At 37.9% G+C, this 27,230-nt stretch overlaps 1 protein-coding gene across 2 annotated transcripts in view; it reads left to right on the top strand.

The window, feature by feature from the left end:
• The window catches only part of CACHD1 (cache domain containing 1), a 228,110-nt gene that overhangs the window by 90,330 nt on the left and 110,550 nt on the right, over positions 1 to 27,230 (top strand). For both annotated transcript variants that reach the window (XM_030913272.1, XM_030913273.1), the window contains one exon: positions 23,657 to 23,805. In XM_030913272.1, the coding sequence (XP_030769132.1) occupies positions 23,657 to 23,805 (149 nt within the window). The remainder of the gene's footprint in view (positions 1 to 23,656; positions 23,806 to 27,230) is intronic.

Raw genomic sequence — 27,230 nt, 5'->3', positions numbered from 1 at the left:
AACCTACAGAATGGGAGAAAATTTTTGCAAACTATACATCTGACAAAGGTGTAACATCCAGCATCTATAAGGAACTTAAACAAATGTACAAGAGAAAAACAACCCCATTAAAAAGTGGGCAAAGGACATGAACAGACTCTTCTCAAAAGAAGACATACATGTGCCCAAAAAGCATATGAAGAAAAGCTCAATATTACTGATCATTAGAGAAATGCAAATCAAAACCACAATGAGATACCATCTCACACCAGTCAGAATGGCTATTATCAAAAAAGTCAAAAATTAACAGATGCTGGCAGGTTGCAAAGAAAAGGGAACACCCATACACTGTTGGTGGGAGTGTAAATTAGTTCAACCATTGTGGAAAGCAGTATGGTGATTCCTCAAAGAGCTAAAAGTGGAACTATCATTTGATCCAGCAATCCCATTATTGAGTATATACCCAGAGGAATATAAGCATTCTACCATAAAGACACAGGTGTGCAAATATTCATTGCCACACTGTTCATGATAGCAAAGACTTGGAATCTACCTAAATGCCCACCAATGATAAACTGGATAAAGAAACTGTGGTATATATACACCATGGAATATTATGCAACCATAAAACAAGATCATGTCTTTTGCAGAAACATGGATGGAGCTGAAGGCTATTACCCTTAGCAGACTAACACAGGAACAGCAAACCAAATAGTGCATGTTCTCACTTATAAGCAAGTGGGAGCTAAATGATGAGAACTCATAAACACAAAGAAGGAAACAACAGACACTGGGGTTTGCTTGACAGGGGAGGGTAGGAGGAGGGAGAGGAGCAGAAAGGATAACTACTGGGTACTGAGCTTAATACTTGAGTAATATAATAGTATGTACAACAAACCCCCATGACATGTGTTTCTCTATGAACAAACCTTCACATGTACACCCAAATCTAAAATTTAAAAAAAAAAAAAAAAGTTTAGAAGTATTTCTTCCTCCTTAACTTTCTGAAGGAAAGGTGTCATTTCTTCCTGCAATGTTTGATAGAATTCAACAGAGCACCATCTGGACCTGATATTTTCTCTGCGAGCAAGTTTTTGAGCATCCAGTTTCTTTAATAGATATAGATAGGGTTTCTTATTTTGTTTTTGTTTCCTTGTTTTTTTTAGATCTTCTGTTTCATATTGTGTCAATTTTGGTAAGTTGATTTTTTAAAAAAGAAATTTGCTATTATCATCTAAGCTGTCAAATTAGTTGGCATAAAAGTGTTTGTAATATTCTGTATCTTTTTAATATCTATCAGTCAGAAGAAGAGCAATAGAGCCAGGTCAATAAAACCAAATGCTGGCTAGTTCTTTGAAAAGATCAATAAAATGGTCAACTTTTAGCTAGACAGACAAAATCAGAGATAGAATGAATGGTAAAATATTAGTGATGACTCATTTTTTCAAAAAATGAATTTGGTTTCCTTAATTTTTTCTTGTTTTCTATTTCACAAATTTATGTTTTCATTGCTTCCTTCCTTGTACTTTAGGTTTTGTTCTTTTTCTAGTGTTCTAGGTTGGAACATTAGATCACTGATTTTTATACTTTTCTTTTTTTCAAATAGATGCATTTAAAGCTATAAACATTTCTCTTAGTATACTTTATATACCTCAAAGTTTGACATGATATATTTCTATCATCTTTCCGTTTTAAATATTTTCCAATATCTCTTGTGATTTTTAAATTTTGACCCATGGATTTTTAAGTATTTTGTTCAATTTTCAAAACATTGGGGTCTTTAGATATCTTATTGTTATTGATTTCTAATGTAATTCCATTATGGTCAGAGAACATACTCTGTTTGATTTCAATCCTTTTTAATTAATTGAGACCTGGGTTTTATGACTCTACGTATGATCAGTCTTGGTGGATATACCAAGTGAACTTGTAAAGAACATGTGTTCTGCAGTTTTTAGGTGTTCTTTATGTATTAAGGTGGTTGATAATGTTGTTCAAATCATTTATTTTGGGCTGATTTTTATTTTGTTTGATTTTTATTTTCTATCATTTGTTGAAAGGGGTGTTAAAATCTTCAGCTGTAATGGTGAAATAGTATTTTTTCCGTTTAATTCTGTTCATTTCTGCCTGATATGTTTTTATATACACATTTAAGATTATGTCTTCCTGATGAGTTGTGAATTAAAACATTATGAAATGTTATTCTCTGGTAATATTATTCTGTCCTTAAAGTCTATTTTACTCAATATTGATATAGCAACTGCATCCTTTATATACTTACTGTTTATATGGTGTGTCTTTTCAGAAGCATTTACTTTCAATTATAAATAGCATATAGTTGAGACTTGTTTTTTTTTTTAATCTATTCTGAAAATTTCTGATTTTTTTATTAGGAATATTTAGGGGAAATGTTTAATAAGTTAATATTTATTTTTTTCTTTTGTTGGCTTCTCCTTCGCAACCCACTTTTGAATTTTATCTATTAATATTCTATCAGCTTCACACAAAATCTAAAACACTTGCAACTTATAGGTTCATTTCCCTAACACTATCCTTTATGCTAGTTATATCTATTATATCTGCATATATTACAAACTGCACAAGAAAATGTTATAGTTTTTGCTCTAAATTGCCATATTTAATGAAAATAAAAGAAAAAATATTGTATATTCTCACATAATTACTATTTCTTATGCTCTTTGTTTCTTTGTAAAGATAACAGCTGATATTGAATCTGAAGTTCCTTTAATATTTCTTGTAGTGAAGATACCCTAGTGAAAAATTCTCTTAGTTATTTATTGTTTCGTGTACACAGGAAATGTTTCTTGGCTACATGCAGTGGCTCACACCCATAATCCCAGCACTTTGAGAAGCTGAGGTGGGAGGATCACTTGAACCCAGGAGTTCAAGACCAGCCCAGGTGACATAGGGAGACACCTATGTCTACGATCTTTTTTTTTTTTTAATTAGCTAGAGATGGTGGCACTTGCCTGTAGTCCCAGCTACTCAGGAGGCTGAGGTGGGAGGATTGGTTGAGCCAAGGAGGTTGAGGCTGCAGTGAGCTGTGATGATGCCCCTGCACTCCAGTCTGGGGAACAGAGCAAGACACTGTCTCAAAAAAAAAAAAAAAGTTTCTATTTTGCCTTTTTTCTTAAAAGATATTTTGTTTTAGATAGAATTCTGAATTGATAGTTTGTTTTTTGAACACCTTAAAAATGTTCCACTGTCTGCTGGACTCCGTAATTTCTGGTGACAAATCAGTGAAAGTTTTTGTTACCCTATATGCAATATTATTTGTTTATTCATTTAATTATTCTGGCTGCTCTCGAGGTTTTTCTCTGTTTCCTGGTTTTCAGCAATTTGACTATGATTACGCCTCCCTAGACGTAATGGTTTAAATATTTACTCTGCTTGGTGTTTGTTGAGTTTTTTGAGTCTGTAAATTTGTGTCTTTCATCAAATTTGGGGACTTTAGGACCATTATTTTTCCAAATATATTTTCTATCTCATTATTTGCTCTCTTTCTATGTCTCTAATTACAGGTATGCTAGATCTTTGATATTTTACTACAAATCCCTGAGACAATGCTTTTTTTCTTTTCTTTTTAAATTTTTTTTCTCTTGAATAAAGATAAAGATGGTTTATTCTTCTTATGCTGCAGAATTTCCTTTTTTTTTTTTTTTTTTTTGAGATCGAGTCTTGCTCTGTCACCAGGCTGGAGTACAGTGGCGTGATCTCAGCTCACTGCAACCTCCACTTCTCAGATTCAAGCAATTCCCCTGCCTCGGCCTCCCAAGTAGCTTGGATTACAGGCACGTGCCACCAGGCCAGGCTAATTTTTTTTTGTATTTTAATAGAAATGGGGTTTCACCATGTTGACCAAGATGGTCTCCTGACATTGTGATCTGCCTGCCTCAGCCTCCCAAAGTGCTGGGATTACAGGAGTGAGCCACTGTGCCCGGCCCCATTTGTTTCTTTTTAGTAATTCTATTTCTCTAGTGAAATTTCTCATTTTATTCAAGTATATTATCTTTGCATTCTTGAGCATAGTTATAATAGCTGCTTTAAAATTTTGTCTGCTCATTATAACATCTAAAAATGGTTTGAGGTTTATCTTTGTTGACTGTCTTTTTTCTTGAGAATTGGTCACACTTCTTTTTTCTTCATATGTCAAAAATTTTTGGTTGTATCCTGGTATTGTGGAAAAATCTGGATTCTGTTATATTCTTGTGAGGAGTGTTTGTTTGTTTTAGCAGGCAATTAACTTGACTGGCATCAAACTGCTAATCTAGTTTTTAGACAACTGCTCAAATCTCAGCTCAGTTTATCTTTAGATAGAGTTTGCCTTGCACACACGCAGTTCAAGGATTTAATAATTTTTCTGCCCACCCTCCCCCGACCCTGGTACTCCGGTATTTAAAATATATTCTGACAGACAGTTTTTTGGAGTATTTTTCTGAGTTGTTATTTGATAATGAGAATTTTACAGGAAGGGTTTAAAATTTGATGTTTCATTTCTCCAAATATCTGCTGGGACATTGTAAAGGAGAAGCAGTTTGGTTTTATAAGAAAATGATACTTAGCAGGTATTAATACTCCAAATAATTATTTTACTCAAGTATACACTCAAGGCTGTAGACACAAAGAATTTGGAGAAGGTCAAAGCAATGAACTAGAATTCACCTGAAAGCAAGATATACTTCCAGATGTAGACCTTGCACAAAATTCTGTCCTTTTATTCATAAGAGAATAAAGATGGCCGGTAGCAGAAAAACTTACATGTGGCCTACAAACACAGAATAACTCTTTCTTTAAAGAAATTTTGAATTGAGGGTGAACCTTAAAGAGACAGCACTTCATGTGCCCCGATGTGGATCATCAGTCCTAACTAAGGTGATGTTTTAGAATTTTAGAGCTGGTATCCTCAGATACCAGGGAGAGAAGGCCAAAGGGGTTAGGAAACTTTTCTCTAGCCTTTTTTGGACAGCCCCAGTAAGGGTAGCATGGGATACAGAATTAAAGAGCCTCATCTTTTGAGATGGAAAACTCAAGGTCCAAGCAAGACTCTGTCATTTACTGTTTGATTTTTAACAGGTATTTAGCCTTTCAGTGTCTACATCAGTTTTATCTATAAAATGTAGATACAAGGTTGTTTAAAAGATTATGTGGTTGCCTGCTCTGTGGTAGGCATTCAGTATTTTGTGTTCTGCTTCCAGATTACAGAAGGGTGATATAATGTCAATATAAGGATACCAAAAGAGTTCATGAAATGTCACCCCAAAATATTACTTTGAACTGAGGGCACTTGGGGAACAGCAGGTGCAAACAGAGGCTTTCTCTGAGCACCCCTTGCATAGAGAGCCTTTTCTCTGAGCTCCTCTTATCTGTCTAAAGACAGATCCTCCGAAAGGAACTCAATTGTCATGAATACCCTTCCTGAGAATTTTATCAACCAGGGAAGATTAACTTGGATCACAGGAGGGGAGACTAGAGGTTGACCCTATGCCCAGATTATCACCTCTTCTGAGGGCTGCTCAGAAACAACTTTTATTACCGACTTTTTATCTGTATAACAAGACAACCTTTATTCCCCATGCATTTTTTCCCCTCACCCTCCCATAACTTGTGTTGCCACCCCCTTCTCCAGAAGCCCCAAGCCCTGATGCCTTTCTGTAACTTGGGATGCTGTATCAGCATCAATCATCTGACCCTTCTTTGAGGCTCCTATTTTGTAAGACTCCTGTGCATACTTATGTAATTAAATATTTACATAAGTCTTTCTCCTGTCTTATGTCAGTTTAATTTGTAACCCAGCCAAGGAACCTAGAAGGGTAGAGGGATGCCATTTTCTCTCCCCTGCGGTGTGCTGCAGAGAAGATTGCTATTCTTAATTTGTTATTTAATCCTCTTGGGTAAGGCCTAGAAGGAAACATCTGTAAATCTGTAAACTTTAAAAGGGGAATTTTCAAGAGAGAATGTTCACAGAAAGGCCCTGGAAGGAGCTAGTAGAAGCTTTTAATAGAAGCAAAACTAATTGAGAAGTGAGACACTGGACATTATATTAGCTTTGCATTTGTATTACTTTTGTATTTCTACTCCCAAACACTTTCCACTGTAGGAAAGTTTGAGTGCATTCTTGAATTGTGTACTAAGCCACAGGAAGAAAAGGGACAATGGTTAGACAAGGAAGAGCAGGTGCAGAAGAGTTGAGCACTAGGCAGGCATTTAATACATATTTGTTGAATAAGGATTGGAGATACTCTGGCACTTCAATATTCATATTTCCAAGATCTGGATTTGTTTGGGGTTGCCTTGCCAAGTGTAATCTAGTATGGTAGTAGCCTGAGGGCTCTCATTTTGTTTACAATTTTACCTACCGAAGTATTTTAAAGGCTCAGACTTGTCCAGGCTGCAGGAATCTGGAAGGTGGGGTGAATGAATGCTGTTCTTTCTTTGTCCCCAGCTTTTCCCTCATCTGTACCCAGGGAATTTGTTCAGGTTGGGTCCTGGTTTAGTTCACCCTCTTACTCAGATCCACACTTGGCTCTGTGTTGATTGTGCTTGTTAAATGTTTATTGAATGAGTGAATGGAAGGCACTAAATCTGTAGGAAGGCAAAAGAAAGGTTGAGAGGTATTGATGCCTCCCAGATGGGAAATTTACAATGAATCAAGCAAGGACCAGAGTAAACAGGGGGCTGTTATGTCCAGCTAGAGCTCTGGCAAGTTTACCTGGTTTAGTGTTTATGTTTCCTTGATTGGAAATCAATATGTCTGTCTTAGCTCTCACTGTTGTTGGTCTGACTCTACAGAAAATAAGCTAATTTTTATCATTTTAGAAACCCTCTTCCTGAGCCTCTTATCAAATCATTGTATTCCTTTTGAATAAAAGAGGCTGGTGGTCTGTCATTTCTGAAAGAGCCTTAGAGGAGACGTGATTGTTCTAATATTTATGTTTCTTTATCGATTTTCTTTGTGCTTCTACACATATTTTCTCATTTTATCCTCTTAATGACATCAGAAGAGCAGGTATTATTATCCAATTTTCCATGGGAGTAAACTATTTCGGAGAGGTAATAAGTATAAATGGTTCAATGCCTCAGAAATGAATGTGGCAGTGACAGGATGTTTAATCCAAGTTTAGTGTTTTCTTTGTTTATATTGTACTGGTCGTGATAATAATCAGCATTATTTATTGAACATATGATTGATTAAGCACTGTGATTAAATCTTTTCTCACATAACCACTTGGCTGGTTCCCTTACATCCTTTTATTCTTGGCTGAAATGATACCTCTCACGGAGGGCTTCCTTGACCACTCATTTATAAATTTTATTAATTGCATCCCTCTTTACGTCTTACCCCCTTCTCTGTTTTATCTCCTTACAGTTTATCATGTAGGACATAGGTATGTATTTGTGTTTTTCATTATGTATCTTTCCCTAATAGAATAGAAGCTCCATGAGGGCATGGATTTTTGTCTGTTTCATTTCTTGATGTGCCCCCAGCACTGTTAAAACTATGTCCATGTAGTAGTAGGTGCTCAGCAAAAATTGGCTGCATGAATTAATAATCCTCAAAAACAACTCTTCCAGATTTACTGACAAGAAAAATTATACACAAAGAAATTCCCTTTCCAGGGTCACCCAAGCAGGGGGTTAGAGAACTGACTTGAAATTCAAGTGTACTTAGATTCAGTACTCCACTATATGTTTTCAATTTTTTTCCCCCAAGGTATGGGGAAGGTGCTGCCTGTCTTACCACAGAATGGAAGGGGCTAGGCTCTGTCCTCCTCACTCCTTCCCCTAGCAATTCATCTTATTTGTTTTGTATATTGAAGGCTAGTATGAGGCTTTTTTTTTTTTTAAATGGTCTTTCCTTTTCCCCCAGCAATTCATCTTATTTGTTTGGAATGAGGCTTTTTTTTTTTTTTTAAATGGTCTATCGCTTTTTTTTTTTTAAAGGAAAGATTTACAAACAATTATACTACAGCAAAAATTATGCAAAGCTGAATTTGAATTTCTTTTTAAAACATGCAAGGCTGGGCGCGGTGCCTCACGCCTGTAATCCCAGCCCTTTGGGAGGCCGAGGTGGACGGATCACAAGGTCAGGAGATCGAGACCATCCTGTCTAACATGGTGAAACCTCGTCTCTACTAAAAAAATAGAAAACAAAAAATTGGCTGGGTGTGGTGGCGAGCGCCTGTAGTCCCAGCTACTTGGGAGGCTGAGGCAGGAGAATGGCGTGAACCCGGGAGGTGGAACTTGCAGTGAGCCCAGATCACGCCACTGCACTCCAGCCTGGGTGACAGAGTGAGACTCTGTCTCAAAAAAAAAAAAAAAAAAAAAAAAAAAACAAGCAACAATATTGTAATTGTGATGCTCTTTAAAGTTTGGAAGAGGCAAGAAAAAAATATTATTAGAGCTAAAAGATAATATGTTCACATATATGTATTAGAGTTTCTTGTGGAAGTTAAACTCCTGAGTATAGGAACCATGACAGAATAATTCACACTGTAGTGCTTTGTAGATACTGGGGAATGAATGGATAAACTAGATTATGATCTCTTTGAAGGAGAGATTCTGAGCATACCTCTAGTAAGTGGTAGGCAGGTGATGAAGTCAGCACACATTTGTTGAGTACTTATTCGATACTTGGCATTGTACGAAGAGAAACAAAGACCTTATCCCAAGGACATTGTTAAATTGCAGGAGCATTTGTTCATGCATTTGATATTTCTTGCTAATCTCTTGAGGGTGATGCCCTGATGGATTGTGGATCTCATCTAGTGTGGCATTACCTTCATTTCTGTTCAAATTATGTATGTGTCCCTAGAATCCTAACAAATGCCAAACAGGTGCAAGAATTAGTACACATGTAAATCATGTTGCATTTTGGAAAAGATTTTATTTATTCAACATGATAGTTTGTATTCATTTAACAAACATTGCTTCACGTAAGTTATCTCATTAAATTTGTGCCACAACCCTCTGATACAAATACAGTTCTTCTCCTCATTTTGAGGAAACTGAGACTCAGAGACATTAAGTAATTTCCTAGAATCATGGTTGAATTAGGTGATAGGATTGGGATTTTTAGCCAAAGTGGTCTAACTCTAAAACCCGTGTTCTTAACCATGTTCTAAAAACATACGCTGTGTTGTTTTTCATACTTTTTCTGCTGCAAGTTTATCTGTGTGTTTTCAATTTTTAAAATGAAGGTGGTTTATTTTCTCTTGAGTCTTACATCAGCTGATATAAGATAAATAATATGTCTAAATAATGTAAGTACTATAATGAAAACTTAGCTGCTAAATGAGGAAAAGATCGAGTTTAAATGCTCAGTTGTCAGGGGTAAAACAATGGTGGAGGGTGCCTTCTGTGCTGTTAGTGATGAGCTTTTAGCTCTCATAAATCACAAGGATATAACTGGAGCCTTAGGAGGAAGCGCATTATATTACTAATGGATCATCCTGCAGGAACATAAACAAGACATAAAAATAAGTGAAGTCCTTGATGACTCTTTCGTCTTTCTTCCCAATTCATCATTATCCCATTATTAACATAACCTTAAGACAGTTGGTTATAACATGTATCCTCATGGAATTTCTGTTGGTCTGTTGGGGTTTTGTTTCATTTTGTTTTAAAGTAAGTACCTCCTGAATAAGGACTTTTAGCTAATTGAGTGAGTGGAAAACTGCAGCTGTTGGACCAGTTTGTGGGATGAAAGCATAACATCGTGAGCTTCCTTTCTGTCACACACAAGAAGCTGATAACAACTTGGCATTCTTAGTGTAGCACTGTAGTTGGTAAGCTTCTGTTAGTACAGTTTCCCTGGAGGATATAGCAACCCTTAGATACCTCTCAGAACTCCCAGATCTTTCTTCCTATATGAAGCCTGGACAATAGTCAGGATGCTTGGAGTACTGTTCAGCTAGGAAAGAATAAGGTGGGCACAGAGAGAGGAAGCCACCTGACAGCTGCCCATCTCCCCCCGTCATTTGGGATTTGGAGCCATCTTGTTTCTATTTTAAGGAAAACGTACATATAACCTCTGTTCTGTATTCATATATATAAATATATATATATATATATATATATATATATATATATATATATATATGCAAGTTAAAATATATGTGATTGCATGCATGAAAGCTTAAATTTCTGTACTAAATATAGATCCACTGACTTCAGGGGTCTGTATAGTACATTAGTCAGTATAAGTGGTGCCTGGTGTTGAGGTAAGCTGAGATAATCCTGCTTACATATACTCATGCACACATCCTGTGTATGCACATGTTTTATGTAGTGTATTAACCATGTACACACAAAAGCAGTATATATCTATTATTTACAGTTACTAATTACTCCAGGTACATATTTACTCTTATTATGTCCAGTATTTTTTTTTTTTTTTGAGATGGAGTTTCACTCTTCTTGCCCAAGCTGGAGTGCAATGGTATGATTTCGTCTCACCACAACCTCTGCATCCGTATTCAAATGATTTGCCTGCCTCAGCCTCCCGAATAGTTGAGATTACAGGCATGTGCCACCACACCCAACTAATTTTTTATTTTTAGTAGAGATAGGATCTCTCCATGTTGGTCATGCTGGTCTCGAACTCCCAATCTTAGCTGATCTGCTCGCCTTGGCCTCCCAAAGTGCTGAGATTACGGGCGTGAGCCACCGTGCCCAGCCTTATGCACAGTATTTTTATATTTGTAAAAATAGAAATACAAATATAAAAGTACATTTATAAAAACATACAAATATACAGATGTAAAAATATATACCTATACCATCTATAGGAAATACAATATTTAAACCTCTCGCCATCACTGCCACCACCACACACATTTAAGTCTTGGAAATTCTGGTTACAGGTGTTTTTTAGTGGTAGTGTTGTTTGGGCAAAACCACAGTAGTACATTTCCTCATTCCCTTGATTCTCATAGTTTGTGTTCCCACTCTAAGGAAACAAATGAAGGGGCTGGTACTTGCTTCTTTAGGGAGAGTGGGTGTTGCAGGCAGGCCCAGCTGGAGAGGAGCAGGGAGTGCCTTACGGCAGGGCAAGAAGAGGCATGTAAGCTCCCACTCTGGTGTGCCTCTCTCTGTGTTCCAGCTGAAGGTAACACACTGGATGTTATGTAAGCAGCCATTAGTTTAGTTTTATAAAAGTCAGCTTTTCACATAGCTCTGCAATCCATGTGTGTGCAGATGCCTTCTTTCAGTGAAGCAGACCCTTGAAAAAAACACGGATCTGGGCTTTTTACTCAAATAGTCAAACTTCATTTAACTAGAAGGGAATAGATTGAGTCCAAGTCCTCATTTTAAAGGCCAGGAAGTATGTATCATGAGAAATGAACATTCCACTAAAAATGGAAACAAGTAAGCCCATTTTACATGCATTTCCAATACCTCAAGGTTGAATAGTATTTGGAAACGCTGATAAGGGAGCAGCCAAGACTTCTCCAGCCCTCTCCCTACCCCAGCCCTACCTGACTCTATCCTCCACCTAAAACTGCTGCTCCCACTGAAAAATAAAATAACCTCAAATTATCTGTACTGGCAGAATGAGTAAAACAGAAACTCATCCGAGAACATATTATAAAACCTGGTGAACAACTCAAGAACAGGGACCACCCGTCCCTAACATATCCCATGGTGCAATAGGAAATATTTTGATAATGATGTGAAGGAATTAATTGCTGCTTATATCAGGAACCCCTGAAATGGGTAAATGCTTTGAAAATCTGGACCCATGAAATAACGTGGCATGTTAAAACTGGAAACCTGCCAAGGGTTATAGTTTTATTTTAATATTAAAAGACTCTGGGCAGGTAGGGATCGTGTTGAAATAGCTGTTCATGGGCATTCACGCTGGGTGTTACTTAAGCAGCTGTTAGTTTAGTCCTTTTACATGCTGCAGAGTCATCAGGAAGTATCACTGTCACATCCGCTGACACACATGTCAGGCCTATCATGGCACCAACCTGTAAAGGAAGGTTTTAGCTGTGAATCCTGCAACCAAACAGCCAATAGAAAGCAGGCATTCTCCAGTTCTTCTGTTTGCAGTTCACCTTGTCATTGGATAGGGGATGAGAAGACCTTCCTAAATCCAACTGTGACTTAGAGAGTGATATTAGATGCAGCTTGGCAAGGGAACACACAGAATAGTTCAGAGAAGGATATAATAAAATTGTTGTGGTTCAGGCAAATATCCTCATTCCTCTGGTTGGAAACCCATACGGGAAACATTTCTTTTTGTTGTTGTTTCTAGCAAGTCTTAATAGCAGGCAGCGTAGTTTCCAGCAGCACCCAACATTTGCACCTCATCTAAGTTGTGGGAGGGGCGGGGATGAGGGTGCTGTTATTGTTGGCTTGAAAAATTTTTTCCTAATGATATTAAAAAAAAACTTGTACCTCTGGATCAGCATTTACAGCTATATGCCTGCATTGTAAAGACCCCAAAATCTCAGGAGTTGCTTTGCCACTGCTACAGCATCTTGAAACTGAAGCCTAGAAAGGCCTTTTCTCTATTGAGTGATATTATCTCATTACAACTGGCTTCATTGTTCAAAGGTAGGACCAAGAGAGAAAGTGCTCCTGCCTCCTAATGCCACATCATACTCAAGACTCAGGTAATATGGATACTCAAGGCCAGTCTTTAACAATTGAAGAAATCAAACATTCATAAGATGCTTCCTTTTGTGCTATTTTTCTTTCCTTAGTTTTAAAGGGAATTTACTCTGTACAAATTTATTACTCTAAATATAGAACTCCACTGCAAATGAGGCTCTGTCTTACAATCATCTTTTTAAATGAGGCACTAGGAGGGAGAGACGTTGCAATTACTATAGTTGAGCTCATAGTATCAATGAAATCTTAAAATGGCACAAGGCTATATTTCGTTCGAAAGGCAAGCTAAGTTAATATTATTTTTAAAGGGGGAATAGAAACATCTAGATGTTTAAAAGTTTTAGAGAAGGTCATTGTATCTCAAGATTGTCATCCCAGGACTTGGATTCAGTAAGTACTTGGCCAGTATGGGGGTAAGGAAGTGCTTAGTGGTAACAGATACTTGTTTCCTTGCCAGTGCCATCTTTCCACTCCATTGCTGAGCTAATTGATGCTTGCTGGCAAGTGTTTGATCAATATTCTCTCAAAGGGGCCCTTGAAGAACCCTAAAATGCTGTAGTCAGTTATCCTCTAACGGGAGGCTAGGTCAGGTTTCATCCTTCATTTATGCAGCACACATTTTTCTGAGTTTCTACATCTTGTGCCAGGGTCTGGCACAGGTCACAAGGTTGGTTTGTGACAAGATATTATTTGCATTGGGTCTGGAGAAGAGAGTCTGGGCTCTGTGAAATTTCAGGTTCCCAGAGCCTTTCTGACCTATCCATCCCCATTCTCTAGTGGCCTCCCTTTTATTTGAAATGCATCTATGTTACACTTAGTGTTTATAAGTTATGCACAGATATTTGTTCTCCAAGTAAGAGTTTTACGTAGGAAGTGACTGGGTTTGCTTTTCTTTTCCACAGTTGAGTGTGTCTTTCACAGGCCACCAGAGAATTCCCAAGGTCACGAACCCATAGTATTTTTCCCCTTTCCCTCGTGATTAATATTCTACACAAAAAGTTGTGACGTAAAATGTTAGAGATTATTCTGTGGCTCCTGCTCTCTCCTCCTCCCAATTCTCAGCTTCTCAATTTTTTTCTAAGGTGAACAATAGGTTGAACTTCTTTTTCCTTATGAAGGAATAGATGGTAAACTTTCAAGGCCTGGGCTTATTTCAGATGTAAAAGAATCTGGGGTCAGGGGCTCCTGTTACAGAGTGAAGTGAGAAGAAGTGGGTTGAAGCCTGCCTTTCCCTTTGTTTCTTTTGTTATGATCTGGTTGTTAAGGGTAGAGTGGGGTGAAAAACAGGGCAAGAGTCCATTGAGCCCTTGAGTTGATAACCTTGGCTTTTGGGAGGCTTGGGTGTGTATTGCAGTGACTCTCCTGAAATACCCAACACAAACTGTTATCCACACCAACCCCATTATAACCTTTAAAGCAAACGTTCATTTTGCATGAAGAAAGAAGCTAAGCTGCTGGTCTCAACTGTTTTCCAGGGCTTAGCCTCCCCCTGTTCTCTGGCATGTCAGCACTTGCCTTCTGTTTTTTCCATTGTGCTCCTCCCAGCTCAGCACAGGGGCCCCACCTCTCACAGGATCAGGGTATGTGACCCTGGAGCCCAGACAGCCTTGCACATAAATCTTCCTGGTCCACCTGCAGATCGTCTGTCAGCAGCTGCCCTCCTTCCCTGTTGGATGGGCTATTCCCTCACATCTGTCAGACTACCCTGAAGTCTCCACAGGCCAATGGAAATTCAGACTGGCCCTATTGCATCTCCAGGTCTTCATCTGTCTTGTCTTGTATCGTTGCCTGCCATGCCCAGGCTCTGTCCTACTGAGTAATTTCATGAGGCCCAAACTAGTGGTGATGAGGAGCCATATCATGACAGCGGGCAGTTGCTATCAGTATACCTTTCTGAACAGGTGCTGTTTTGGGGGCAAGTATGGACTGATGTTTGTGTCTTCCCCAAATTCATATGCTGAAGCTCTAACCCCCAATGTGATGGTATTTGGAGGTGGGGCCTTTGGGAGGTAATTAGGGTTAGATGAGGCCATGAGGGTAGAGGCTGCATGATGTGATTTAAGCTTTTGTAAGAAGAGACAGAAACCCTGGAGTCTTCTGCATAAGAAAGGAAGAGACAGACACTCTGACTGCCATGTGTGGATACAAGAAGATTGCCATCTGCAGGCTAGGAGGGAGGGCCCTCACCACACACTGACTCTGCTGTCATCTTGATCTTGGACTTCCCACTTTACAGAACTATGAGAAATAAATATTTGTTGTTTAAGCCACTCTATAGTATTTGTAGAATAGTTGGAGCTAAGACAGCAAGACTTGCTTTAGAGCAGCTGATATTACCTAGGAAGCAGGTCAAGATATGGAACTAGAGAGGCCCTGAAATTTCTGATTGGTTTAAATCAGATATGAGTAATAGTCATAGGTTATCTGTCTTTGTCTACACTCAGAGGAAGATCTTTTCAATATGGCAAATAATGGTATATTGTGTGGGGGCATGTGACATTAACATCTTTAAGTCTCTTCTATGTGCCAGGCAACAAATAAAAATGCATAGTGCAGTGGTTCAAGAGGATGAATTTGATCTAATTATTCTGTTTATTAGCTGTGTGACCTTGGGCAAGTTAGTCAATTGGAATCATCTGTAAAAATAGCATAGGGTGATTACCACGGGGTGTTGTGAAGATTAAAAGGCATCAGGTAAAGTCACATGTCACACAATGCCCTAAACATAGTCAGCAATCAATTAGTTCTAATTATTGTTCTGTTACTGGTTTGTTGGGATAAACAGCGTCTTCAAATGAGGAAAGAACAAGAACAGTGTGAAGCAGAAAGTGAGTGGAACAAATGGTGAGTCCTAGGAAATTTTGGAAAAGGACAGAGAAGGCTTCAAAGAGGTTGAAATTGGGCTGGAACCAGAAGGAATAAGTAGAATTTAGATAATTTGATCTGGGAGAGTTCATATTTTTCTTCAGTTTGAGGGAGGTTGTTAGCAGAAAGAGAACTGAGCTAGAGATTAGAAGAAATGGTCTTTTTGTTTTCTACCTTTACTCAGCACCAACTTGGGCAAACCACTGAGCCTCGATTTCCTTGATTGTAAAACTGGGACAGAGAAAATATCTGCTCCGCCTAGCTCCCAGGGTTGTTATAAGGCACAAATGAGACAATTCAGGTAAAAATGCTTTGAAAATGGTAAAATGCAACAACACAAGAGTAAGGTCCTTATTAGAGTCTTAAAACAGGATCCCAGAAAAAGTCTGAGCTGCCCGAGACTGTAATTACCTATCCTGTATGACACAGTGCTTTAGAAGAGTCACTGACAGCTGTAGTAAGGTCATAGCCTACTGCTGACACATCCATCCTGTGTTGACTACTCATCCTTCTCCAAGTACAGAGAATGTTCTTTGGATTCTCCATTCTTACCTAGCCATTGTTAAGTTCCTCAAACAATAATAACCATTACAATAATAGTAAATAGTCACTACCATTTATTTGGCACTTATAATACATTAGACACTCTGCTAGGTACTTTACAAACTTTATCCCTCTTGTTCTCAAACAACATCACAAAGCAGCTATTATTATGTCCAATTTAGAGGTAATTAAGTTGAGGCTTAGAAAAATAACTTGCTTGGTCTCCTTCAGCTAGTAAATGACAGAGCTGAATTTAACTGAAACTTCTTTGACTCCAGCCTTCCGTGCCATTTTGCTTTTAATCTAAGAAAAAATGCTTTCCCCCACAAGACCTTGTGCCAGATTTCCCATGTAGAATTAACCATGAGTTAAATGAATAAAATGGTTAGTTATCATTCAGTTTATTACTTGTAGCTTTATCCTTTTACTTCTAGCTCTGTTGTTAGAAAATTTAGACCCCACAGTATTTCCCCAGTTACTACTACATTTCTAGGCCAGAGACTGTCCACTATGACAGTAAGAATAATCCCTTGTATTTGTCCTAGTTGTTGTATATTCACTGTGTTTCATGTGAACATCACAATAAGTCCTTTAAGGGATATTATTTCTGTTTTACTCATGAGGAACTGATGCTAAGGGAAGTCAAGGAATTTGCCCAAATTCCCAGCTAATAAGTGAGAGAGCTCTATATCTGTCTGGACCATTACGACTATTACTAATATAAAGAATAGCAGAGAGTTAGAGCATTTCTTATATCCTGTATATGATGTGCAACATGAAACCATGAGAATAGTTTCTATGAAGAACTTTAGAATGCAATGGTGTGATGTTCAGAGACGTTATATATTTGTGCTTAAAATTATTTTTATGTCACATACATTCATATAAACTCTGAAACTTACTAGAAAACAAAATGCAAGGTTTATTCTTGAATATTAAGGCTAAAGTTGAAGGAAATAAGGATCAACTATTAAATTCTTACCACTGCACAAAGGTTTTTGAATGTCAAATGTTAAACTTTTCTATGTTCAATAGGAATTTTGCTATGAATCTTCAGTCCCCTAGGGTACATTTCCTGTCTGTGCCTGTCAGCTTCATTGTTATGTATTTTAAATAAAGCTTTCCCTAACATTCAAAACTCCTTCCGGCCCTTCCTTTTAGGAAGCAGACATAAATAAAGTACCCACTATGCCTTTGCATTTTTGTTTTCTTTTACCTTTTTCTAACCATGTGCCTCCCCCACCGCCAGTCCTCTGAAGTGTAAAGCTAAGGTAAAAAGAGCTTTTAAAAAAGGGCTCTGGGGAAGTATGCAAATGACAGAAATGTCTATGGGAAAATTAGGAGAAAAGAAATTCAGCAAGAAAGAAATTCATTGATGTTGTGATGAAACGTTGTCACTGGAGATGATGACAAATTAGAATCCGTTCCCATGGGGACCGCACGCTACCTACTGATCATTTGACCCATGGCTGGATGTTGGCTAGCCTAAGAATTGACCCAAAAGATGACAAGATGGTTTTAGTCCCGTTGTCTCATCAGCATTCAGAAACCCCTTAGGGGATGAAGGGGAAAGGATAAAGAAGGATAAAAGATGAAAGCTGAGCTGTGGAAAGAAAAATGTTTTTAATTACACTGAGGAGGATTGTGGGTCCACCTGTAGCTTTCTGTTGAGAATGTCTTTGTTTTCTTCTGTCTGCAGGGATCATGGCAGGATACAGACCCAGAATCTGTCTGGCCTCTTGGAAGGTTCTGCATTGGCCAGTCGGTCCTCTTCAGTTTATTGGATACATTCAGGATTAACCTCTCTGTGGGCTATCTTTACTCTGAGGTTCTGTTATGTTTGCTGAGGAACGTGGGCTTGGTTGGCGTGCTAAAAGAGATTCCTTTTAGAGGGAGAGAGAAAAAAAAAAAAAACGCGATAGTGGGACACAAGATGAGGTTTCCATAGTGTGTCACCATCACATTCCTTGTCAGAAGGACACAGGGAGCTCCTCTCAGGCAGTGAGGTGGAGGGAGGCAAGAGCACCCCTGGTAGTCAAGAGACTTTTACGCTCCATATGCCTCAGTTTCTTCACTTGTAAACTGGGAGTCACAATGTTCTCTCACTGTCCTAAAATGGTAGATCAGTCCATTAAGGTGAAATTATTTAGGAAAATACTGAATTCTGAAGCAAAGGAACAATACAAGCACTCTGTTCTCTTTGCCAGGTTACTAACAAACCAACAAAACCCCCTTGAGTAATTTGAACAATTTAAAATAGTTTAATGTAATTTATTCCATAGTACCCAGGTAATATTAGGTAGGCATCGTTTTGGTGGGTTATTTTTTCTTTTCTTTCTTTTTTTTCTTTTTTTTTTTTTTTTAAAGAATTCTTTATAACAAATTGGGTCATATCCCCACCTCTTTCTTGGGAGGTAGGGACAGGGTATCACAGGGTGGAGTGCAGTGGCACAATCACGGCTCACTGTAGCCGCAACCTCCCGGGCTTAGGTGATCCTCCCACCTCAGCCTCTGGGTATCTGGGACTACAGATGCACACCAATATTCTTGGCTAATTTTTTCTATTTTTTTGAAGAGACAGTGCCCCACTATGTTGCCCAGGCTGGTCTCAAACTCCTGGGCTCAAGCGATCCACCTGCCTCAGCCTCCCAGAGTGTTGGGATTACAGGTGTGAGCCACTGTGCCGGCCCCTTTTTTATATTCATGGTAAAATTTAACAATTCTAAACTTCTTCAAAGTACTTGATTTTCACAGGAATTTTGAAAAATATTATTAGAAATCATATTAATTTTTAAAAATCTAATTCTTATTATAAAGTAATGAGACTGTGCATAGCTTATGGTATCCTGCCAAGCATTTCACAACATTTGTTAAAATTGATTTGAAAAGAAATGTGGGAAGAGGGTTGATCTCTATATTACAAAGAGAAGCAATGTTGCATGAAGTTTGAAGCCTTGGGATCTGAAGTCAGAATATGGATTTGAATCCCAGCCCTACCACTTATTAGCTTTGTAACCTTGAGCAAATTACTTACCCCTTAGTATCTACTTCTGGAAAATGGAAGTGTGTACCTAATAGGATCCTTCAAAGAATTAAGTTGGTATATGTATGTGAGAGGCCTAAAATTGTGACTTGTACATAGTTGGCACTCAGCAGATGTTGGCATTTTTCTTAGTAAGGCAAGATAGAATGTCACTACATGAAAGATTGGGGAATTTCTGACTGACAGCTGTGAATCCAAGTAGACAGAGCATGCATTTGACACCTTTTATTAAGTGCCATAGGTGTTTGGACTCCATATTCTTGGTACTTAACTGTCTCTACTGATGAAGAATGTAGCCGAAGGCCCACCCTAACCAGGAAGGCAAAGGCAGACACTCTACCCTGATCCCCTAATAAAACACACCTCTGCCAGGGCCCCTCTCCCATCAACCAGTCCCCTTGCAATCCTGAGAAACATTCAATTCTGCAGCCAGCCCAGAGTTGAGGATCTTTTAACACTTTGCTCTTTGCCTTATTTGATTATGTTAACAGGAATTCTCAGCCTGTGTGATTTGTCATATTTTAATATTTCAAGCCACCATTGCAGCTTCCTTTAGGTTTGGTTTGTCTGAGGCACCACAGCCAGTGTGTGAGCACACAGATTTTGAATTTGTATAAGTGAATGGCTCTGTCACTTATTTTGTGGCTTTGGGCTCATCACTTAACTCATTGATATAAAATGAGAATACCCACACTGTAAGGTCCTGGTAGCTATTAAAATTTTGTGAAGAACCCTGAAATCTCTGTAGCAGGTTTACAACTCATAGGGTACAATCTTGATAATTTTGATGATTTAGATGCAGTGCCTACATTTAGGAGCTTTGCTTCACTTGCTTCAATATGCATATCCTAGGATGGAATTCAGCTGATCCTGCATTTTCCAATTTTCTGTTGTTGGGTAACAAGCCACTCAAAACTTAGTGGCATAAACAAACATGCTTACAAATTCTGTGGGTCAGGATTTTGGCCAGGCACAGCAAGGATGGCTTATCTCTGCTTCATGATGTCCATGACTTCTTCAAGGGGCTAATCTGGGGGCTGAAGTTATCTGGAAGTTTCCTGGTTCATGCCACAAACTTGCTCTGGGATGACTTGGCAGACATGCTAAACTGGGGAGCTGCCAACTAAGCACTGACTATGGCCTCCCGTGTGTCTTGGACTTCTTACAGCTTCGTAGCTGACAGCTACCAAGAGTAAGCATTCCAAGAGACAGGCATGTCCTTTTATGACCTAGCTTTAGGAGTTGCTTAGTATCACTTTTTCTGTACTCCACTAGTAGAACCTATCATAAGCCTACCCAGATTTAAGCAGTGGGGACAGGGGGAAATGTAGACCCCACCTGCCAAAGGGGTAGACCCATTAAAGAATTTGTAGGAAATTTCTGTAAAACCACCACACTAGGAAGAATGGCACCACACTGGGATTGTGGTTCCATCTGGGGATAAATTCAGGCCCCTGACTTCTACCTATAGCAAAGCAGGCCATACAGACTCTTGCAGCTACTTAGCCTGCCACTGTAAAATGAAAGCAGCCATAAACAATACGTAAACAAATGATCATGTTCCAATAAATATTAACAGTAAAATTAGAATTTCATATAACTATTAAATATTTAAAATATTCTCCTTTAAAAAAAATTTAAAAGTATAAGAATCATTCTTAGCTCATGGCCTATGTAGAAACAGGCAGTGGACCAGATTGGAATATCTGAGTTTAGCTGGATCTGACTTTTTAAAGTTAGAATCTTCCAAATGTGTAGAAGAAACACTTGCATATTTCTCAAGTGGAGTTGAATATTAAGAGAATGTGTGTGAGAGAGAAGGACATATGATTATAAATTTTGTTTTTATTTTAAAGTGAATTTGTGAAGAAATTTCAAAATTTAGTTCTTTCAATTACATCTTATGTTCATTGTGTTACAATACATTTATTCCCAAGGGCAATAAAGGACTATACACTCTTAATACTCCTAGGTGGGAAATTAATGATATTTACTTTATCAGAAGTCATGACCTACAAAGAAAAGGTAGAACTTGCTTCTTGATGGGGCTTCCAGAAATACATATTGTTGTATATTTTAAAAATAAGTATATTTTAAAATAGTTTATTATTAGAACAGAAGATAAGGTTGATGACTCTCAGGAGTGAATTTTAAAAATCTTTATCACTTCATTAAATATTTTTTCTATGTCTACAATGCCAGGCAGTGTTCTAGAGCCTGAAGATACAGTGGTGAACAAAAACATATGTTGTATGTTATCTTTTAACATCTGGCTATCTCACAAGACTGTGTGTCCTAACAGTGCTTGTAGTCTCATGAGATAGCCAGATGTTAAAAAAAAAAAAAAAAAAAACAGCATTAAATTTAATGTGTGTATTGAGAGGGCTTATATAGGGCATTATGAGAATATAAGGTTTTCAAGCTGGGCCTGTTGCTCTGACATCCTCTACTGCCCACTGAATGTGAAAATCTGGGAAAAGAGGATTGTTAGATTAGTTGCAAGCTGCTGTTTAAAAACCATGTTAACGCATTTGATAATGAGTGAATAGTCCTCTTTCCATATTTGGGCCACATGTGATGGCCTGTTTAATATTACTTTGGGGAAGGAAAAACAAAGAATGAAAAAAATGCAATTGTTGAAATGTATAGGATTTTTTTTCCCCTCATAAGTTATCATTTTGGATGGGTGGAGAATTCAAATAGAAAAACAGTTTGAAACCTATTGACTGAATTACAGATTGGGATAATTTACTGATTTTTCTCTAAATCAAAGTTTTTCTGGGTAACAAAATCATTTATACACCAAACCCTAGTAATGCACAATTTATCCATGTAACAAATGTGCTCATGTACCCCCAAACCTAAAATAAAAGTTGGAAAAGAAAAAATAAATTGGTGAGAGTCATACCCAAGAATAGCTCTTAAATAAAACATCTGGTTAATAATTATTTGACTGCAGTCAGAGGATACTGCTAAAGATTTTTAGAGGGCCCCTGAAAGGGTTATATTAATATCTTTAATAAAATGTGAATTTTTTGCTTAAAAAATTATTTTCCAGCACTTGTTAAAAAAGCAATCAATTGAGGTTTTGAGGTTTCTCATCTGGGCTATTAGTGACATTTGAACCAGGTAATTCTTGGTTTGAGGATGCTGTCCTGTGCATTGTAGGATGCTTAGGAGAATCCCTGGCCTCTATCTATCTACTTTGCAGCATTCTCCACCAAGTTGTGATGATCAAAATTTTCTCCAAATGTCCCCTGAGGATGGCAAAGCCGCCAGTTGTCTAAATTAAACTGGGTTTATATGTTTTAATGCAATGACCTCAATGAGGAAAACCTACTTTATTTCAATAGTCTAGGTCAGGAAGAAGTCTAGGTCAGGGAGTATTGTGAGTCATCTTATAAATTTTCAAGACCCGCAACTCCTCCTTTGAAAATGATAAAATGAATTTGGACAACCCATTATCCAATTAAACACTATACTCATATCCCTTTGTTATGTCTGGAAGTTTTTCTAAACTTTATAGCTTACGTAATTTCTAGCAAGGCTGAGAACCTCAGTTATTTAATTGAGACCCTGAAAGCTATAGAATATCCCTGGAACAAAATCAAGATTTAAAATTGGCTTGAAAATAACAAATGAAGATATTTTGATTTGACTCCATGTTCTCAGCCTGGAAGCTATTGGATTGTGTGAGATGCATGACCCAAAGGAGATGATTAGTTTTTCCCCAGTGTGATCATAATGAATAGCACTACAAAACCAATTAGCTATAATTCTATCAGTCATTTCATTTGGGTAACATTTTATTTAAGGGGAAGAAAAAACAACACAGTTTTCCTTGGAGATCTGTGATGAAGCGGTGGTATTTGATAGGAACAATGGAGGAAAAAGCAGTATGCGCACCAATTTGCTTTTATTATTCTTTCATGAAAGTAAATCATGATGAAATGTTCGGTTCACAGCAGTTAAGGAAGACATTTGTTCATCTTAAAGGTGTAGCAGACCAAACACAAGTGTATTTCTAAGTGTATATTTCATTTCTATGAATTGTACAACTCCAGGGAATTGCCATTCACATGGAAGACTGAGAGTGGTGTCCCCTGGGACTGTATAGCAGAGGGTTCTGAATGTTGTTTCCTGTCCTTCTGTTATTACCCCCCTTGAAAAACTGTGAGCCCGGAACCACAAGTAGCAGATAATGTCTCTTCTCTTTATTCTCCCAGTCATTGTCATTGCTCTGTAACACGCAGTGCCCACTGTCACGCTGACAATAATGTCAACGTCTTTGTTTTTCTTTTTCCAGCAAGGTATTTTATGGATAGGTATTGTTCTATTTAACGTGCCGTCATCTGTTACAAGAAGATATGATTTTACTGTTGTCTGAGTATCCTTCTATGACTTCTGGGCATTGTGCAATTTTTATCTCAACCCACACAGTGGAATATGACTTGGGTGTGTGTTGTTTGTTTTACTTGAATTTTAATATATGCAGCTTGTGACACAAATTATTAGTTTATTAGGAAACAAATACAATGAGTTATTGTCATGGACTTTCGATTTATTTTGCTCACTGTCATCCCACAGCTAGCCAAAAAAATCCGAGAGAAGTTCAACCGTTACTTGGATGTGGTCAATCGGAACAAGCAAGTTGTAGAAGCATCCTATACGGCTCACCTAACCTCTCCCCTAACTGCAATTCAAGACTGCTGTACTATCCCACCTTCTATGATGGAGTAAGACTTTAAAACTTTTTGTTGTTGTATAAACCAGAAATTGAATTGCTTACATGTTTCATTTCATATTCAAAATACCTGTGTTTATTTATTGCAAATTGTGTGGCTTATTTCCCACTATTTGAGATAAGCCCTTTATCTTTCGATAGACAAGTGATTTTTAAAGAAATGTGATTTAGTGTTCTATAGCCAGGAAATTCCTGGACCCTCCCTACTCACCTTTTTTTCCTGATGAAATTCAAGTTGAGGAATATCAACTATTTATTTGAGTACAGAATCGAAATCTAGAAAATTAGAAATGCTTTGTCATGAGTCAACTATTAAGCCATGTCACTTGCTTAATTTAAAGGAGTGCCTTTTGTCTTTAAAAGAGTAACCAAAAATTCCCACTCCTTACTTTAGTAGATACTATCTTTAAAACTCCTATGGGAAATGTGGTTTCAGATCATATTGAAACAGATTTGTATCTGCATGGTTGAGGATTTTTTATTTATTGGCCTAGTTATATTCATATCTGGGGGGTATAGGGCTATGGGATGCTGGAAATTGTAGTGGAAAGAACACTTATCTGGAGGTGCAAAGAGCTTAGTTTTAAGTTTGACTTGGTCTTTAATTTAGCTGTGTGTCCTTCATCAAGTTACTTAATGTTTATTTTTATGCTCAGTTTTCTACCAGTGTGGAAAATAATCTTATTTTCTAGTGTTACTTAGAACAAATAAAAGACCTTAATACATTTTAAAAATATGAATGTACATGTTAATTAGTATTTATTATTCCTCTCTTTGCATGACAGGCGCTTTTGTGGCTAGGCAAAGGATGGATATAACTTTTTTGGTGGTTAAATGATGCTTTGTTTCCATAAGCAAGTTTTTACGTATTATAATTTCTTGGCTGGCCTTTGTAGGTAGCAGGGCATCCTCAAGTCATTTTATTTGTCTGTTTATATGATGTTAAGATGTGCCTTTGTCTGGCTTACCCTGTCTGTGGCCTGAAGAAACTCATACTAGTTGTTCTCTAAGCTAAATGGAAAGCATATATAATTTGAAATGAGACTGTCTGGATAGGAATTCTACCCCTAACAACTCAATACCCACATGGTCTTTCGACATTTGGTGTCTTTGAGCAACCCTGTCTTTATTTCTGGAAAGAGAACAATAACTAAGACTCCAGGATGTTGTGAACATTTCAGGGAAATCAAACGTGAAAATATTTTGTAAACTGTAATGTTCTAAACAAGTATTCACTGTAATATTAAATATTTGTATACCTTCATATATCAGAGCGAACATTTCAATTTTTGTTTGTTAGGTATTAGTTCCTTCTCACACTGCTAATAAAGACATACTTGAGACTGGGTAATTTATAAAGGAAAAGAGGTTTAGTGGACTCACAGTTCCACATGGCTAAGGAGGCCTCACAATAATGGTGGAAGGGAAGGAGGAGCAAAGACACGTCTTACATGGTGACAGGAAAGAGCATGTGCAGGGGAACTGCCCTTTATAAAACCATCAGATCTCATGAAACTTACTCACTGTCACAAGAACAGCACAGGAAAACCCACCCCGCTGATTCAGTCACCTCCCACTGGGTCCCTCCCATGATATGTGGGGATTATGGGAGCTACAATTCAACATGAGATTTAGGGGGGAACACAGCCAAACTATATCAGATATAATCAAAGATTATCTTTTATAGTGGGGCACCTGTAACTTAATGTTTTGACAAACTTATCACTAACTAAAAATAAAATGAGGGTCCAGTTGGGTTTTGGGCCCAAAGAAGAAACCATTTTCAGGGCAGGGAGAACAGAAAGTAAGGAAAGGAGAAGTTCTTAGAGCTAGATTTATGTGTTTTTCTCCTAGGGAAAGACATGTGGCAATGTCTGGACGCATTTTCAGTTGTCACAACTTAAAGGCTGGAGGAAATACTTGCTCCTGGCATCTCGTGAGTAGAGTCCAGGGATACTGCTACACATCCTGTAACATTCAGGACAGCTCCCCAAGACAAAGAATTACCTTGCCCAAAATGTCAGTAGTGCCAAGGTTAAACAACCCTGGCTTAGCAGATTGGGGATCTTCGTAAATAGATCTAAGTAGAACTAGTGCTCTAGAGGGGGAAAAACCCGAAACTTGAATCGGCTGGCTGCTACTGGTGAATCTACCCAATCACTTGCCACCTGGTGAATTTCTATGAATGTTTCAAGGAGCAACTCAACAATTGCCTTTTCTTCATAGCTTCCAATTACCTCTTTCTTTCCTCTCCTTATTTCATTTTGTCCCTGGAAGAATTTATTGCTCTCTCATATTTATTCCTATAGTAATTTCCATACATCTCTATATAGTGTAGAACTTAATGTATCAGACCTTGTTGTGAGTCAGCCTCCCTTTCTGTTCTGGGCAGGAATCATACCTCATCTTTTTTTACCCCTAGCACCTGGCCCTTGTGTTTAATTTTTGTACTATTTGTTGGCATCTGAATTGATTTAAATTGATATAGGACAGAGTAAGAAGGTGCCTACTCTCTCGAAATGTGTAAGTTACTGGGTGGTGGAGTGGCAAAAATTGAGCGTAATTAATAGGGCAAAATGTGACATAGCAGAGAGGTATTGTGGTTCCTCAAAGCAGAGAACTATACCAGATAGGTTGTATCAGAAATGATTTTATGAACTTTAGAAATATGCCTCTTACTTGATTTGGCCATTAGGAGGAACATCACAAAAATATATATAATATAAACATGTAAAGAAAAATATTGTATTACCATTTAGAATAGAGAAAATTGTAAATACTCTAAATTTCTAGCAATAGAGGATTAGTTAGGAAAATTGTATCACATCCATATATATGAGATGGTAAGATGCAGCCATGCTGTTGAAGCTGACCTGTGAGAATGGTCCAACATGCATACATTACACTTGATATTAGCCAAAAAGCCAAGAACACACATGTGTGCATTAAGTTTGGGAGTAAAGACAGTGATTTCCATTTTGAATATGTTGAGATAAGGGTTCAGGTCTGGGACAGAGGCCATCTAGTTTGGTAAAACCCAGTGGTCAACCTTTTTGTTAATACAATGAAACATAAAATGTAGTTTCTGCCCTTTGGGAACTTCTCATTTAGTTGAGTTGAACATCCATGAGACCTTAACTGTACCCCTAGAAAAATACATACCGAGTAAACAGATTAGTAGGAGAGAATATTCCTCCTTCAGAGGTGGGGCCTCTGCACTGAATGCTGAAGATGCAGTATTGTCTCCTGACCAGGAGTAGTTGACAGAGCCAAGAACTGCTTGGGGTGGATCTTGGAAAACCAAGGCAGTTCTGAAGGTAAAGCTGAACAATCAGAGAATGTACAGATAAGCAATATAAGGAACCTCCTTCAACAAATTTTAAAGATACCTGACAACAGAGATCTTTTGCAACAGGA

This window comes from Rhinopithecus roxellana, chromosome 12 (assembly GCF_007565055.1).
Source record: "Rhinopithecus roxellana isolate Shanxi Qingling chromosome 12, ASM756505v1, whole genome shotgun sequence".
Classification (NCBI taxonomy): domain Eukaryota; kingdom Metazoa; phylum Chordata; class Mammalia; order Primates; family Cercopithecidae; genus Rhinopithecus; species Rhinopithecus roxellana.
The sequence above is the reverse complement of the archived record's forward strand: the minus strand, read 5'-3'. Positions and strand labels throughout refer to the sequence as shown.